This window comes from Arachis hypogaea, chromosome 1, assembly GCF_003086295.3.
Source record: "Arachis hypogaea cultivar Tifrunner chromosome 1, arahy.Tifrunner.gnm2.J5K5, whole genome shotgun sequence".
In the NCBI taxonomy this organism is placed as follows: domain Eukaryota; kingdom Viridiplantae; phylum Streptophyta; class Magnoliopsida; order Fabales; family Fabaceae; genus Arachis; species Arachis hypogaea.
The window spans coordinates 93,548,892-93,566,661 of record NC_092036.1 but is presented as its reverse complement, the minus strand read 5'-3'; the positions used below and the strand labels follow the sequence as shown (position 1 = coordinate 93,566,661).

The window sequence follows — 17,770 nt, the reverse complement described above, 5'->3', positions numbered from 1 at the left end:
CCCTACCTGGACTACAGCAGAGGTCTATTATATTCCGACTAATTGGGCCTGAGCTCCCAACATGGTTTTCATTTTCTAATTGGGCCTGGACCAAGTCCAAAAAAGGTGAAGTTGTCCAGTTTCTTTGGTAAGCGGTGGGACCCAGGAATTTAAACAGCCCGTTACTTTATTGTTATTGTTATATTGTGAGGCGTGAGTCGTGACTCGTGAGCATTGAGCAACAGAGCCACCGCGCAACGCACAAAAAGTATCCGTTACTATACAACTCTCTTCCCTCATCACTGCTCTCTCTTCATTTCGCAGATTTTCCTCTTCCGAAGAATCTGGTTTTCGGACTTAAAACTACGTCCTTCCGCATTTTCTCCGCCGTGTGATTCCATCTTCCTCCGCCTTCCACCACCGCCGAGCCGTCCTTCCTCACCTCCAAGTACTTATTATTTTCTTTTCTTTTCTTACATCATGTTTCTTTCTCTCACGACAGTGTTTTTACTTTTTCGAAGAAATGCAGTTCAAACTGGAAAAGGAAAGATCAAGAACAAATAAAAACGAAAGAAAATAATAATACAAGAAAATTTAGGAACATCGCATCACATGAGCAGGGATTTCAAATCGCCATGGAGATTTAGTGGAGTTGCATAATTTTAGAAGCTTCGGATCGTGCTAGATTCTATCTAGATAGCTCAAACTGCATTTGTCACTTTTGTAAATCTCATTTCGTATCCTCATGAAGCGTGGATTTCCTTTTCCATTTTGTCCTCTAACTCGGAAACTTTATTAAAACGAGTATTAATGCAGTGAGCTCATCCGTAAAAGCTAGCTTTCTTCCTGTTCATATTTGTTCTTTCGTATCTCTGTTTTTCAACCATTTTCTCTTTTTGGAAATTAAGAGTTGGAAAATGCTCTTGATGATGTGTGATCGGTGATGATAATTTTGCAGAGATTTAGAGAGGAGCACAATGGGGGAAACACCTCCAGCGGCAACACCGATGTCTAAGATACAGAGGAACCTTTTATGTACACCTGGTGGTGGTGCCAAATTTAAGGAGGAGAAGATTCGCGTAACGGTTCGTATGAGGCCACTCAACCGCAAGGAACAAGCCATGTACGACCTTATTGCCTGGGAATGCTTGGATGAGCACTCCATTATCTTCAAGAATCCAAATCAAGACAGGCCTGTCACACCATACACCTTCGGTATTTTCTCATGTTGCCTTCAAAAGTGCTCATGCGTTGCATGTATTATTACATCCTTTCTTTTCTTTCCATATATATAATGAGATTTAAACTTAGGCATCATGCATGTTACCCAAACCGTTCACCACTAGACCAATCCTAGTTGCTTCCCATTACATATAATTTGATTTTGGTAACTGAACTTATTCATAAATAGGAATTTCCAAATTTAAATTCATGTTTCTTTATAAATGGAAATTACTGTCATCAATGTCGTTGATTCTTTTTCATTTAATGTTTGAATTTAAGTTTGTTGGACTGAAGCTAGTCGTCTTTTTTAAGTGTCAATTTCCTATTATAAAATACAACAAGTCTACAATTATTTTAATACTTTATTATGTCACAGATAAGGTTTTTGCTCCCTCATGCTCAACACAGAAGGTTTATGAAGAAGGGGCTAGGGATGTAGCTTTATCGGCACTTTCAGGAATCAATGGTAATTTTGAGCTGAACCTTACTTGAAGATTTTGTTTCTCCCTCTCTTAGGGACCTATTGAATGTTCCTTAACTTGTTTCCACCTTTTTAGCAACAATTTTTGCCTATGGGCAGACTAGCAGTGGAAAGACCTTCACAATGAGAGGCATCACGGAAAATGCTATTAAGGACATCTACAATTACATCAACAATGTGAGTTACTCTTGATGCGTATTTTAGTTACATCTGCTGATGGCTATTTATGCATCAGTTAAAAAATTTGAAGAAAGATGTTTTTTATTTTTTTATTTTATTTTTTGAATGATTTGAATCCTCCTATGAACAAGTGTAATTGCAATGATTCGTGGTAAATGCTTCCATTATGAATATATATTGATTTCAATTTACAGAAACCTGAAAGGCATTTCATCTTGAAATTCGCTGCATTGGAAATCTATAATGAGACAGTTATAGACCTTCTAAATCGTGAATCCGGCCCTCTTCGGCTTTTAGATGACCCAGAGGTATAGTTCACGTGTATAAATTGAATTAATTAATCAGATCCTTTGATAGTAATTGTTGATTTTCTTTGGATACAGAGAGGGACTATTGTAGAAAAGCTGAATGAAGAAGTAGCTAAAGATGGTCAACATTTAAGGCATTTAATTGGCATCTGTGAAGGTAATTATCAAACCTGGATTACTTTGTTAGTTTTTTTCTCTCTTCTTTATTGTGCATCTGTTGACATAGTGCTGCTGCTCAGATGTTATTTTTTTCACCATGGCAAATTTCTGATCTACATTTTCCTCCGTAGAGACCATACCATGAAGTTTGTAAAAAGAAATTTAGCATTTATATGTACCTTACACTCAATGTGAGAAGCTGTAATTACGTTATTAGAATGTAAATTGTCACTCAATATTTCCCTATTATTGTTCACCTATAAAATATTGTATCTGCAGCTCAGAGGCAAGTAGGGGAAACTGCTTTAAATGATAAAAGCTCAAGATCGCATCAAATAGTCAGGCTGGTAAGCTCTACTAATGAAATGTACTTTTTATTTATAAATGATATGTATGCATTTGAAGTGTTTCATCTCCATTAGGCTCTTCACTTCTCTCCATAATCAGTATTTATTTGTTTCTAACTTTCTATGAATATTTCAGACTCTCGAGAGCAGCCTTCGTGAAAGTTCAGGCCATGTGAAGTCTTACGTTGCCAGTTTGGTATGTATATCTGCATATCTTGACCTGAAATTCTTGATAATGAGATAATCATATTGATCACTGTGCTGTAACTTAATAGAATTTTGTGGATCTTGCTGGAAGTGAACGCATCTCTCAAACAAATACATGTGGAGTCAGATTGAAGGAAGGCAACCACATCAACCGAAGCTTATTGACACTTGCAACAGTCATTAGGAAGCTAAGGTAAGTCATTAATAGAGTTTTGAAACATATCCAAATAGGCTATGCTTTCTTATTTTACAAAATAGTCATAACAACCAGTATTACCAGCTATGATCATCAAAAGGCCTAAGTTCATCTAATACCTAACAAGGCATATCACACTGAAAAGTTGTTTGAGGAACTAAATTCAGGTGACTATATCTAGTTTGTGACAGCTTTTGTTTGAGGAAGTTGGGTAATCTTAAATTGTATTCATTATTGCGATCTAGTAAAGACCTTTGGTGCTACTTGATTTGGTCAGTATAAAGGAGTCTAACTCTGCATTCGGAGTTTTTTTTGTTTTGCAGTGGTGGTAAACGTGGTCACATACCATACAGAGATTCAAAACTGACCCGAATATTGCAATCTTCAATAGGGGAAATGCTCGAACAGCAATTATATGTACCATAAGTCCGTCCTTAAGTCACGTGGAGCAAACAAAAAATACTTTAACATTTGCTACCAGTGCAAAGGAAGTCGTTAATAATGCCCGTGTGAATATGGTATGAGTATGACATAAATGGCTAAACATGATTTGCTTGAAGAATAGATTAGTTAGTGTTACTTGTCTTAGTCGTATTAGTTTCTCTTTTTTTAATTCTTTTATTTATTTATTTATTTATTTATTTTTGAGGGAAAGTGAATTACTTTTTTACACTTCTTTCTCCTGAAAATTTGGTTTCTAAAATAGAATCATGCAAAATTTGGTACTAAATGTCCCTTGACTCCAGAAGTTAAGATTATCGATGGTACTAAATATCACTTGAGTGAAATCCCTCTTTTTGATAGCGTGATGATTGTTTTTCGACAGGTTGTCTCAGATAAGACACTAGTTAGACAGTTGCAAAAGGAAGTTGCCAGACTCGAAGGGGAGCTAAGAAGCCCTGAACTTTCTTCTTCATCTTCATGTCTAAGGTCATTGCTAGCTGAAAAGGAGTTAAAAATTACTCAGGTAAAAAATCTCAGTTATTGGTTGTTGGTCTTAAGTCGTAATGTCATTTAAAATATGAGTGTGTTTTTGCATTATCTCTTGGTTCAATATATATGTGGCATTCTAGATGTGCCCGATGGTTTTATTGATTTCGCTCTAGGAAAGGAATATCACATCTTATAAAATAAAAAGGAAGATTTAAAAAGGAACACACCTTTTAGCGTTCAATAGGCTTTCATAAATGTATGTAAAACTGAAAAGGACCTAGAAAATAAGTACAGCAACTACTTACATAATAACAGAACACTTTTGCATTGCATAATGGAACAATCCTGAGAACTGGCTTTCAGATAAATGGAAAACAGTTAACTGTCAAATAACCTACATAGTGACTTTTCTTGAGAATAATTGACGAACACAAATTTGTAGATGGAAAAGGATATGGAAGACCTGAGACGCCAGAGAGACCTTGCACAATCTCAACTTGAGCTTGAAAGAAGAGCAAATAAAGTTCATAAGGTATTTGGAACGATTATATTGCAAATTCTGATATCACATTACTTTAGCTTTTATTTATTCTTCTCAGTCACAATATGTATGATGCAGGGTTCAAATGATCATGGGTCCTCAGTTGTCAGATGTCTTTCTTTTCCTGAAGAAAATGAATCAGCAATTGGTAAACACACTCCTGACCGAAGAAAGGTAGTAGGTAGGCAGGCAATGCTAAAGAATTTATTAGCTTCCCCTGATCCATCCATACTGGTTGGTGAAATTCGGAAGCTTGAGCATCGGCAGCTGCAGCTTTGTGAGGATGCAAATCGGGCACTTGAGGTTCTGCACAAGGATTTTGCTACTCACAACCTTGGAAATCAGGAAACTGCTGAAACAATGTCAAAAGTACTGTCTGAAATAAAAGACTTGGTAATAGCTGGCTCTAGTCCAGAAGAAATTGTGACTGCAGATAAGGCTGACCTGATGAAAAAAATAAGCCAGTTAAAAAATCAAGGAAACACCATTGCATCTCTAGAAAGAAAACTGGAGAATGTTCAAAAATCTATAGATAAGCTGGTCTCCACTTTTGGTACGGAGGAGACACCAGACAGCAAGACCCAGCTGAGAAGGAAAAAAATTCTTCCTTTCACCTTAAGCAACAGCCCAAATATGCAACACATAATACGTGCTCCTTGCTCACCTCTCTCCTCTTCTTGTAAAGCAATGGAACCTGAAATCGAGAACAGGGTACCCACAAACAATAATATTGGTGGTGGTACAGTTGCAAGGTTACATAAGGATAATCCGAGAAAGGGTGATGAAAGTTGTAATTCTATTCTATCAAGGGAAGGAAGCCCAGCTGCACGGCAATCAAAATCAGTGGATGTGAAAAAGATTCAGAAAATGTTTAAGAATGCTGCCGAGGAGAACATTAAGAGCTTTAAAGTTTATGTTACAGAGTTAAAAGAACTAGTGGCAAAACTGCATTACCAGAAGCAGCTTCTTGTTTGCCAGGTAATATATATTTCGCTACTTTTCTCTGCTAGTACTTACTTACTATGGTATGTTTATTCATCTTATTCTTTTTTTGTTAGCCTTTGCGTATCATGCTTGCCTAACTTAAATAGTAATTCATTGTGTTCGTTGAATAGTTAATAACTTAATATACTGGTGTTGACATTTTTCTGCCGTGTACTGGTTCTAGGTTTTGGAGCTTGAGGCTAACAAGTCTGCAAATGAAGAAACAGATACAACTGGTGGATCTCCCGTACCATGGGAGTTTCTATTTGAACAGCAGAGACAGCAAATTATCATGTTATGGCATTTGTGCCACATTTCTCTCGTGCACAGGACACAGTTTTATCTTTTGTTAAGGGGAGATCCTTCTGATCGGATATATATGGAAGTTGAATTTAGAAGATTGACATGGTTGGAGCAGCACCTGGCAGAGCTCGGGAATGCTAGTCCTGCACTTCTAGGTGATGAGCCTGCAGGCCATGTTTCAGCAAGGTGCACAGCTTACAAGAAATAGTGTCTTTCAAACTGTTAGCTCTATAAAATACTAATTGTGACTAATCTTGTTCTTTGTTTCCTTGTCAATGCACAGCATCAGAGCTCTAAGGCAAGAAAGAGAGTACTTAGCTAAGAGGGTGAACTCTAAACTTACAGCAGAGGAGAGGGAACTACTTTATGCAAAATGGGAAGTTCCTCCAGTAGGAAAACAAAGGAGACTGCAATTTATAAACAAATTGTGGACTGACCCTTACGACATGCACCATGTGCAAGAAAGCGCTGAAATTGTAGCGAAGCTCATTGATTTCTGTGGATCTGATGAAAATAGCAAGGACATGTTTGAATTAAACTTTGCAAGCCCTTACAATAAGAAAACATGGGGTGGATGGAACTTCATATCCAATCTTCTAAATTTGTAAACACAATATTATCCAACCACTTTATTTTAAAAGTATTTTAAATGCTCCAACAAATTATATTGCATTTTTTCTCAAATAACTCATCCGAGCCGCACTCTTAACCTCCCAAATAGATGTTAGAGGAGTGATGTACTCATGTTGCAACTTTTGATAATGCTGTTGTGAAATAAATAAGAGAGATGTTCTAAATATAAAATAAAGATATGTAAATAGAAGATTCTAATATTAATATAATTAATTCGATAAAATAATTTATATATTTATATGCAGTAATATAAAGATAGATAGAGAGAAATTATTAATAGTGTATAAAGAGAGAAGATAATTTTATTGTTGTAAAGGGAGAGAGAAATAGGAGTATTTATAATCATATGTGTAAAATCATTTTGCCTCGTTCATATTTTTATAGGCAAATAAATTCTACGTTCAAACTTTATTAATTGTGCTATGTCATGTGAATTTGCTCCTTCCAGCATAGGAAATCAGATCCACCCATAAATGAGCATTCATCCTTATCCATTCATGTTGTAACACTCCCCCTTGGATGCTCATTTATGAAAATGCCTCATTAAAACCTTACTAAAGAAAAAAAACTTTAGTGAAGGAAAAAGAGTACAATATCCTTTGTGATGGGACTGCCTCATTAAAAACCTTGTCAAGAAAAATCTAACGGGAAAAAACCTGACCAAGGGAAAAAGAGTACAGTCTTCCCCTTTTGCCGACATCATTTAATGTCTCGAAATCGGCGCATCCCAATCTCATGTACCAATCTTTCAAAGGAGGATTTTGGGAGTGACTTTGTAAACAAATCTGCCAGATTATTACTTGAGCGGATCTGTTGGATATCAATTGTCCCTTAATCTTAAAGATCATGAGTGAAGAAGAATTTGAGAGAAATATGTTTTGTTCTATCACCTTTGATATATCTGCCTTTAAGTTGAGCAATACATGCTGTATTATCTTCAAACAGGACAATTGGAGCTATCTTATGATCAATCAGTCCACATGATGACAGAATATATTGGATCAAACTCCGGAGCCAAAAACACTCACGACTTGCTTCATGAATCGCTAGTATTTCGGCATGATTAGAGGATGTTGCAGCAATCGTCTGTTTCGTGGACCTCCATGATATAGCTGTTCCACCATATGTAAACAGATATCCTGTTTGAGATCTCCCTTTATGTGGATCAGACAAGTAGCCAACATCTGCATAGCCAACTAGTTGTGACTCAGATCTATAGGGATAAAATAATCCCATATCAACCGTTCCATGAAGATATCGAAAGATTTGCTTGATTCCGCTCCAATGTCTTCTGGTTGGAGAGGAACTATACCTTGCTAGTAAGTTCACAGCAAATGATATATCGGGTCGCGTATTATTAGCAAGATACATTAGCGCTCCAATGGCACTAAGATATGGTACTTATAGACCAAGGATATCTTCATTTTCTTCTTTCGGACGGAATTAATCCTTTTCCACATCCAAAGATCTTACGATCATTGGGGTACTCAAGGGATGTGACTTGTCCATATAAAATCTTTTCAAGATCCTTTCTGTGTATGTTGTTTGATGAATAAATATCCCATTTTTATATGCTCGATCTGCAGGCCGAGACAAAATTTAGTCATTCCAAGATCTTTCATCTCAAACTCTTCTTTTAGAGTCTTTATAATTATTGGAATCTCTTCAGGCGTTCCAATGATATTTAAATCATCAACGTACACAGCAATAATAATGAATCCAGATGCAGTTTTCTTTATGAAAACACATGGGCAAATATCATCATTCTTGAATCCGTTTTTTGCCAGATACTCAGTAAGACGATTATACCACATTCATCCATATTGCTTTAGACCATATAAAGATCTTTGTAATTTGACTGAGTATAACCCTTGCGAATATTCATTGGATGATTTAGATATCTTTAGTCTTTCAGGGACTTTCGTATAGATATCCCGATCTAATGAGCCATATAAGTAGGCTGTTACCACATTCATTAAATGCATATGCAGTTTATGATATACAGATAAACTGACTAAATAACGCAATGTTATCGCATCCACTACAGGGGAATACGTTTCTTCATAATCTATACCATGCCTTTGTGAAAAACCTTGTGCTACAAGTCGGGCTTTATAGCGCACAACTTCATTTTTCTCATTTCGTTTTCTCACAAATACCCACCTATATCCAATAGGTTTTACATCTTCTGGTGTACGGACTATAGGTCCAAAAACTTCACGTTTTGCAAGTGAGTCCAACTCAGCCTTCATGGCTTCTTTCCATTTTGGCCAATCATTCCTTTGTCGACATTCTTCGACGGATCTTGGCTCAAGATCCTTACTTTCATACATGATATTTAATGTCACATTATATGCAAATATTTCATTGACAATTGTCTTATTTCGGTTCCATTTTTCTCCTGTAAAGACATAATTTATCGAGATCTTGTCATTTTCACAATTTTTAGGTACCTGAACGTCTTCTGGCGTTAAAACTATATCAGAATTTTGGACAACTGCAGGTGTCTCTACTATGTCTTTTTCAACAAGAATAGTATTTACCTCTTTTTTCTTTCGAGGATTTTTGTCTTGGAAACCAACAGGCCTGCCACGCTTCTAGCGTGTATTTGCTTTGGTGGTAATTTGTCCTTCTGGGACATCAATTCGAATTGGGGCATTTTCTGCTGGTATATAAGATTGGTTATCTTCTTTGTATTGAAAAATGCATCAGATAATTCATTTGCTATTCTTTGTAAATGTATAATCTTTTGAACTTCAAGTTCACATTGTCTTGATCGAGGATCTAAATGTATCAACGATGATGCATTCCAATTAAGTTCCTTTTCAGGAAGCTTATTCTCTCCCCCTAGTATTGAAAATTTTGATTCATCAAAATGACAATCCGCAAATCGGGCTTTAAATGCATCCCCAGTTTGTATCTCAAGATACCTCACTATAGAGGGAGAATCATATCCAACATATATACCCAATTTTCTTTGGGGTCCCATTTTAGTGCGATTAGGTGGTGCAATGAGAACATATATTGCACACCTAAATATTCTTAAATGGGAAACATTTGGCTGTTGGCTAAAAGCTAATTGCATAGGAAAGAACTGATGGTAACTCGTTGGTCTCAAACGAATAAGTGCTGCAGTATGTAAAATATCATGCCCCCAAACCGAGGTTGGGAGATTTGTTCTCATAAGTAAAGGGTCTAGTAATTAATTGGAGGTGTTTAATAAGTGATTATGCTAACCCATTTTGTGTGTGAACATGAGCTATTGGATGGTTAACACTTATTCCATTAGCCATACAATAAGCATCAAAAGCTTAGGAAGTAAATTCACCAGCATTATCAAGACGAATTACTTTAATTGGATTTTCTGGAAATTGTGCTTTTAATCGAATAATTTGATCCAGTAATCTTGCAAACACCAGGTTGTGAGAAGACAATAAGCACACAAGTGACCATCTCGAAGATGCGTCTATCAGGACCATAAAATATCTAAAAGATCCACATGGTGGATGAATAGGTCCATATATATCACCTTGAATCCTTTCTAGAAATTCAGGGGACTCAAATCCAATCTTTACTAGTGATTGCCTTAAAATTAACTTCCCTTGAGAATACGCAGCACAACAAAATTCACTAGATTTAAGAATCTTCTGGTTCTTTAGTGAATGTCTATGGGAGTTTTCAATAATTCTCCGCATCATGGTTGTTCCCGAATGATCCAATCGGTCGTGCCAAGTTATAAACTCATTTGGACTAGTAAACTTCTAGTTTACAATGGCATGTGATTCAATTGCACTAATCTTGGTATAATATAACCAGATGAAAGTGAGGGTAATTTTTCTAAGATAACTTTCTTATTTGAATCATGAGTTGTGATACATAAGTACTCATGATTTTCCTCATTCATAGTCTCAATATGATATCCATTTCGGCGAATATCTTTAAAGCTCAACAAGTTTCTTTGAGACTTGGTAGACAGTAGTGCATTATTTATTATTGATGAGTTTGGAAAACTCTAAATTAATATTTGTGATGACTAAACATTATTAAAACAATTAATTACAAAATTATTAATTTGATCTTTATTTAATATATATTGATTAATAATTTTGTTGTGTGTAACACCCTAATATTCAAATCCTTATGCTCGAGTCATAAGTCAATGATATTACGTTGGTACGACTCTCAGGTGGATTTTTAATATATAAACATAGGTAATTTCGAAAGGAGTATTAATCGAGAAGCCTGAAAAGAGTAGAAATAAAATCGCGAAGACGTATCACTCACGTTTCGACAACGAAAAGATAAAACGTGAAGCCGAAAGCGATATATGGACAAGGCATAAAGGAGATTAAGAGATAGATAACAGATAGATATATATAACATAAGTAAATAGCCACTAGTCGCGACCCGCGAAGTTTAGGCCGGCTAGGGTACAGTATGAAAGTAACTGACAACAGTACATTCTAATCTCTCCCAAAGGAAACATAAGAGCCTCTATAGGCAAGTTCCAAAAGAGTTCAACACATAATATAATCTTTTCAAAACAAAGGTGGAGAGATTCTACGGAAAACACAAAGTAGAGAAAATAAAGATCTTCGCCGGCTCTCAGACGAACCACAGCTCACTTCTGAGCACCTGGACCTGTATCTGAAAAACAAGAGATATATACGGAATGAGAACCCCGGGCCCATGGGTTCCCAGTACGGTAAAAGTGCCAAATAAATACAATGCACTGCAATAAAAACTCACTAAGCATCCTAAACTCCTTTTCACCAAGTATCCAGCCTAGATTCTCACTAATCCATAAATAGGCATCTGTCGTAAGGGGATACTAAATCTGGTTCATGTTACACATGTTTCCCAACTCGCTGATTCTTACACGAATCAGACTCAGAATCATAAGCAAAACCATCACCAGTTGTTCTGTCTCAGCAACTCTATATCAATACATCATGCCCTCGCCTGGAGCTAGTGAAATCACATCACTGCGTCTACCCAGGGGACTCAAATTATCTCATTCAAAAATCATCATCATCATGCAATCGCATTATTAATTCATCTCATCACGAACAGCCACCAACATCCACCGACACCAACATGAGGGATCTCTCAGTTGTACAAACACAAGCAATACAGACAAGTAATATACAAATAAGGTACAAGTAGAACAAGTAGCACGTAATCAGGTAACATAGCATGTATGATATAGAAATCCAAAACAAATAGGCAAACCCAAACAATTCAAACATATGCAAATGATGTATGCCTGCCCTATGGCTGATGATATCATCTATCGGTTATATAGCCAACCTGACATGTCCTGGTAGCTAACCATTGGACAAAAACACCCCTTGCGGAGCAAGTAGGTTTGAGCTACAACCCCCCTTGCTACTACCCGCTCAACCCAGAGCCAGTGGAACAACCACTACTGCGGCTACTACCCAGGCGGGTGCTTAAAAGCTCAACCTGGAGCGAGTGGATTCACCACTACTGCCGCTACTACCCAGGCGTCACAATCTCTGACCTGGAGCAAGTGGGACGAACCACAACCCTTGCTACTGCCCAGGTATCTTAAGCATTAACCCGGAGCAAGCGGGACGAACCACAACCCTTGCTACTACCCAGGTATCTTAAACATTAACCCGGAGCAAGCGGGACGAACCACAACTCTTGCTACTGCCCAGGTATCTCAAACATATATTCATTCAATCTCAATTCATATTATCCATCCTCATTGTTATCAAAACTCAAACATTAACCTGGAGCAAGTGGGACGAACCCCAACCCTTACTACTACCCAGGTATCAGAGTTACATTCATTCAAAACTCCATAATTAACTCATTTATTATAAACATCATTTTTCGTCTCATACCCGGAGCAAGTGGACAACGCCACTGCCTACTACCCGGGGTTACACATCACATTTCAACATTTTCCATTATTATCCATTTAACACATTCATTCATTAATCATATATGCATTTATACTCAGCCATAATCAATAATGGCTTTGCCGTGACCCGGCAATAACTCAGCCATCCGGCTCATGGTTCAATCAAGAACCAGCCATTTATCAATAAATATAGCCCTTCGGCTCATGGCATACACGGTACTCCTACCGCCATCCTCCATGTCTCATATAATCATCGTTGATCACCATTGATCATAACTTTTTCCCTTGCTTCACTCGCAAGTTACCACATCCCCTAGCTCCTTTCTCATTGCTAGGCATATCATAATGATTTAATACATAAGGGGTGAGATCGGAGGCTTAGAAGTATGAGATTTAGCTTTTAAAACTCAAACATCAACTTTGGCATGAAAACAATGCCACGCGTACGCGTACTCCACGCGCACGCGTGGATGGCCTTAAAAACTCATCGACGCGCAAGCGTCATGCACGCTAACGCGTGGATTAAAAATTTGCCAAATCGACGCGCACGCGTCAACCACGCGTACGCGTGGATACTCTCGTGCCCCAGGCACAAAGCTGGCACAGTTCTGGCACAACTCTCTGGAAAATGGCTGGGCATTGGGGTGCAGCACTATCGGCGCGCCTGCTCACATCACGCGCACGCGTGGATGGCGCTTTCTGGAAGATCGGCGCGTACGCGCCAAGTGCGCCCACACGCAAGGGGTTATTCTGCTAAAAATTTTCTAAGTTAAAAACTGCAGAATTCACAGATTTAGACCCCAATCTTCCAATGGACATAACTTCCTCATTTTAAATCATTTTTCATCCGTTCTTCGAACGGCATGGACATCCCGGATCCCATTTCATTTCTAAACAGATTTGGCGCAAAACAGAGATCCGTAGTCCAAGTTATGTCTCACCAAAGTATGCCCAAAAACCATGTTTTTCATAAAAACCACAAAGTGCCATTTCAAAAACAAACAATTTCCAACCCTTTTCAAAATCAATCAAAACATGCCAATTTCATCCCTTTTCTTTGAAATCAATTGAAATGTATCAAATTCAACGTCAAGCCTCCTCGACTCACACATTGACACATTACCACGATGCACAAAACCGCCATATAACCATTTTTACCCATCTCAAACAAATGGCTAAATTACAAACACATTAACATGTCATACATCTTTCCTCATCCCAATTTCCAACAATACTATTTTCAAATCAATCATCATTACACATAATCAATATTATACTCACTGTCACATGATTTCACCCACAAATCAACCTTAATCATTTCTCAAGTATATACCACAACATACATATCTCTTATGCATCATCATACCATCAAGGCATCAATAATCATGATCACATATATGACCACATAACATACCTCAACCAAAACCAAACATACCTCATCTATACAATTTCGCCCAAAATTACCAATTTCCATACTTCAACTCCTCAAACCTCATTATTCAATAACCAACCCAATCATTCATATATTCATTATCTAAAATCCATACAATCACTTGTGTCATTATACAATGCACACATCAACTTACCTTCCTTACCTCTTACCGGCCTCCGGCCCAAAATTTACGGCCTCTGGCCCAATTTCACAATTTAAAAGCATAAACCACAAATCAATACTCATTACCCCATACATTCAATTCTCAATACAACAAACATACAAGGCCACACAATTCTCAACCCAATCATTAATTCACATTACATACCACTATGCATATTAGCACCAACCATTTACACAATCCAAACTTAATCCTAGGGGCATCTAGCCTAGGAATTCTCATCACACCACACGGTACTTAAATGAAACTTAAACCGTACCTCTTGTAGCCAAATCAATTGAGCCTCTTCTTTGGGAGTCTCCACCAACCTTAGCTCCAAGCCTCACCAAAGCTCCTCAAGCAACACCAATCTCCCAATCGTGCACCAAAACCATCAAATGCACTAACATAACCAATATTACATACATACATCAACCTATGGCTCATAAAGATGATAAATCACAAGAGTTTGAGCACTTCTTACCTCAGCCCATATGAAGTAGGGATAGAACCCACTTAGAATCCATGTTGGAGTATCCCTAAACACCCAAAATCACAAGATTTCAACACTAACTTCCCAAAAACGTGTAACAGTGGGGAATTTCGAAAACTGGGCAGAGATGAATGGAATACTCACCACAAAACTTAGATAGAATTGTAGAGGATGAGAAGAGCGACGCGTGGCCGCAAACGGCTCGTCAATCGGAGCTCCGTAGCTCAAGTTATGGTGATTTGAAGATCAAAGAGAGTTAGGTTTTCTCTCTTCTCTCCTCTCTTCACTATTTCAGCGCCCCAACCTCTCTTTTAGGGTAAAAATGAGCTGAAATGCTCACAACTAATATTTATATATGTTGGGTCTTGGGCCCACTTAGGCCCAATTCACTTATTTTTGTCCGTTGACCCAATTTTGGACCAAAACCTTTAAGATTAGTGCTCTAAATCGCACTTCAAATATTTCTACCTCCCCTAATTATGATTCCTCATTTCTTAATCTTATTTACTCATAATCAATTTTCTCAGCTGCAGTACCAGACAGGTCTCAGCCGGTACTGCCGGTCAAAATTCCACTGCGCGCTTTTACGCAGAAAACTATGTCTTCCGACTCGGAAAAATTCACTGAATCCAAAAATCATATTTAAATCATCAAATTCCAATTGCCAAATATTCCAACCATATTCGCTCCTACTTAACTCATTATTTAATTAATTTCGGTTAGACCGGGTATTACATTCTACCCCCCTAACAGAAATTTTTGCCCTCGAAAATTCCATCCATCACTACGAGTACGCGAGCGTAGTCTGCCTTTATATCCAACACATAACAGTTCCAATGTCCTTTTACTCTGCGCGCTTCCACTACCGCGCTCTGATTTTTCTATCTCCAAGGGTCTCGGTCATTCGTTCAACACCGACCAACAGCCTCGTTCCTTACTTTTATCGTCTCATCAACCCACACCCTATTAAATCTCAAATCATGTCATCGATAATATTGCCATCTTCGTTAATCACAGCCATCATCCCACATCACTATAATCAATCAAAGCTTTCTTCGTTTTTAGAATTCAATGAGTTTGGACTAACAAGCTGACAAACTCTTAAGAATCCACTTTCTTTTACTAATCTATAAAAGCTTTCGAGACACATCTCTTTTGTTGAAGTCACCCAGATCAAAAATCATTTTCAAAAATATAACCAACACTCCTTCAAATTCTTGGGAAAAAGAAATTCAACAGCACCTCCCCAAAAATTGGAGTTTACCACCCGTCACGGGTTCCCTCAAACCAATCTCAGTACCGCATCAGTATTGCAATTTAAAGGTTTCCAAACGATTCCTCTGAAACCATTCATTACAATTCTTGATCTAAATCCAAGGTCACCATGACCAAACATCATAGCACTCATCTCTCAAACACGACAACTTACACTCAATCATCATCTAAATCCGACTATGCATCAATGATAATTTCCTTAAGTACCCAACCACAACTTAGCATGACTGGTATTACAAATCAACGTTTCCAAATCCATCATTTAGGACCATTCCTTATCTATTTAAATCAAAGGAACTAAAAGTCACAGGTTCAATCCGTTTCACCAAAAATCCAGAAATTAACCAACTATATAACAAACACAACACATCATTCTTAACAGAAAATCATTTACATCAGAGGCATTTATCCATTTGTATTAAGGCAATTCCTTACTCGGACCATCCGATTTGCTTCTCAGTCTAATATTAAGCTCGGCATTATGAGTTTTTGCTGTACAGGCGGTATTATAAAATCACACACTACCATTTAAGCTTGATTATTGAAATTACCTCAATCTTACTGCCGCAATCGGCCCGCATCCTAACTCTCTCCTTGTTGGCAATTTCTTGATACATGCCCTGGTAACCCGCACTTGTAACATACGCCTAACCCCAATCGGCATGGCCTATTTGGGTGATGACTTCCACACCTCTGACAGCTCAAAACATTAGAAGCAGCCGCTGCCCGTTTTCCCTTACCATTCCTTTGGGACTCCTCACTCGTCGCAAAGTTATTCCGTCCTTGGGGAAAGTGTTGTATGTATCCTCTCTCCTTAAACTCTCGACCCCTTGGTGCGAATTCTTGGTTGTGCTCTCTATGACTTCCTTCCTCTGCAACCCTCCTTTTAACACACTCTTCAGCAATTCTGCTCTTATTCACTAACTCTGAAAAAGTTCGGATCTCCATTGGTCCCACTGAACTTAAGATGTCGCTCCGAAGCCCTCCTTCATACTTAATGCATTTCCATTCCTCGAAGTCTTCCAGAGCTCCATGACACATGCGGAAAAACCTGAATAGCTCCTCAAATTTGTCTGTATACTCAGATACGGACATAGCACCTTGCTTCAACTGTAGTAACTCCAATTCCTTGGCTGTCTTGGCGGAATTTGGAAAGTACTTCTTATAGAATTCCACCTGGAAGGCATCCCAAGTGATAGGATCATTCCCCTGTTGCAGGAGACGTCGAGCCCCTTGCCACCAATGCGATGCTTCCCCCATGAGCAGATAGGTAGCAAATTCAACACGCTGCTCTTCAGGCACCAATTGCGCTTGCAGTGCTCGCTCCATGGCCTGAAACCAAGTATCAGCTTCAGTCGGATTGGTGGTTCCCTTGAACTTAGGTGGATTAACCTTTAAGAAAGTTGCCAGTGTCATCGGGCCCTGAGCTTCCCTTCCGCCATTGCCATTATTGTTTATCTGTTGCCCAAGGGCCTCCGCAGTGGCCTGCATAGCAGCAGCCATATTCTCCAATGCCGCCATAAGGTTTATCGGGTTATTCGAGTTGATTTCCGGTTCCTGTGTACTAGTACGATCTCTCTCACGTCCCCGACCGGGTCCACGAGGCGCCATCTGGTTCCTATACACACCAAACAATCGATATCAAGTTGATCAGTCTCAATATCGGAAGTATAGTGCTTCAAAATACCAAAGGTACACTCATGGACTTCATGCTAGATGTATCAGTTAGATACCCTAACTAGCACAGGCACAAACTCAGAGTATGCATTGAAGCATAAGCAGTTCCATCCCTCAGGCTCACGAGGACGAACTGCTCTGATACCATAATGTAACACCCTAATATTCAAATCCTTATGCTCGAGTCATAAGTCAATGATATTACGGTGGTACGACTCTCAGGTGGATTTTTAATATATAAACATAGGTAATTTCGAAAGGAGTATTAATCGAGAAGCCTGAAAAGAGTAGAAATAAAATCGCGAAGACGTATCACTCACGTTTCGACAACGAAAAGATAAAACGTGAAGCCGAAAGCGATATAT

General features: G+C 38.3%; 1 protein-coding gene and 1 long non-coding RNA gene across 2 annotated transcripts; one reads left to right on the top strand and one right to left on the bottom strand.

Annotated features, from left to right (window-relative positions):
• The first annotated feature begins 212 nt into the window (after window positions 1–212).
• Window positions 213–6,504, top strand: LOC112696275 (kinesin-like protein KIN-7B). Its single transcript, XM_072199516.1, is given in 17 exon segments — window positions 213–427; window positions 501–702; window positions 938–1,194; window positions 1,580–1,669; window positions 1,761–1,861; window positions 2,059–2,172; window positions 2,248–2,329; window positions 2,611–2,678; window positions 2,815–2,874; window positions 2,954–3,078; window positions 3,405–3,469; window positions 3,472–3,599; window positions 3,908–4,048; window positions 4,457–4,546; window positions 4,634–5,533; window positions 5,724–6,028; window positions 6,126–6,504. Coding segments are annotated over 15 exon segments (2,832 nt in total). The 5' UTR covers window positions 213–427; window positions 501–702; window positions 938–956; the 3' UTR covers window positions 6,451–6,504.
• LOC140174499 (uncharacterized) lies at window positions 4,243–5,309 on the bottom strand. Its single transcript, XR_011864056.1, has 2 exons — window positions 5,170–5,309; window positions 4,243–4,999 (listed from the first exon to the last, which is right to left on the bottom strand). It is a non-coding gene; the product is annotated as an uncharacterized lncRNA (long non-coding RNA).
• Window positions 6,505–17,770: the final 11,266 nt, after the last annotated feature.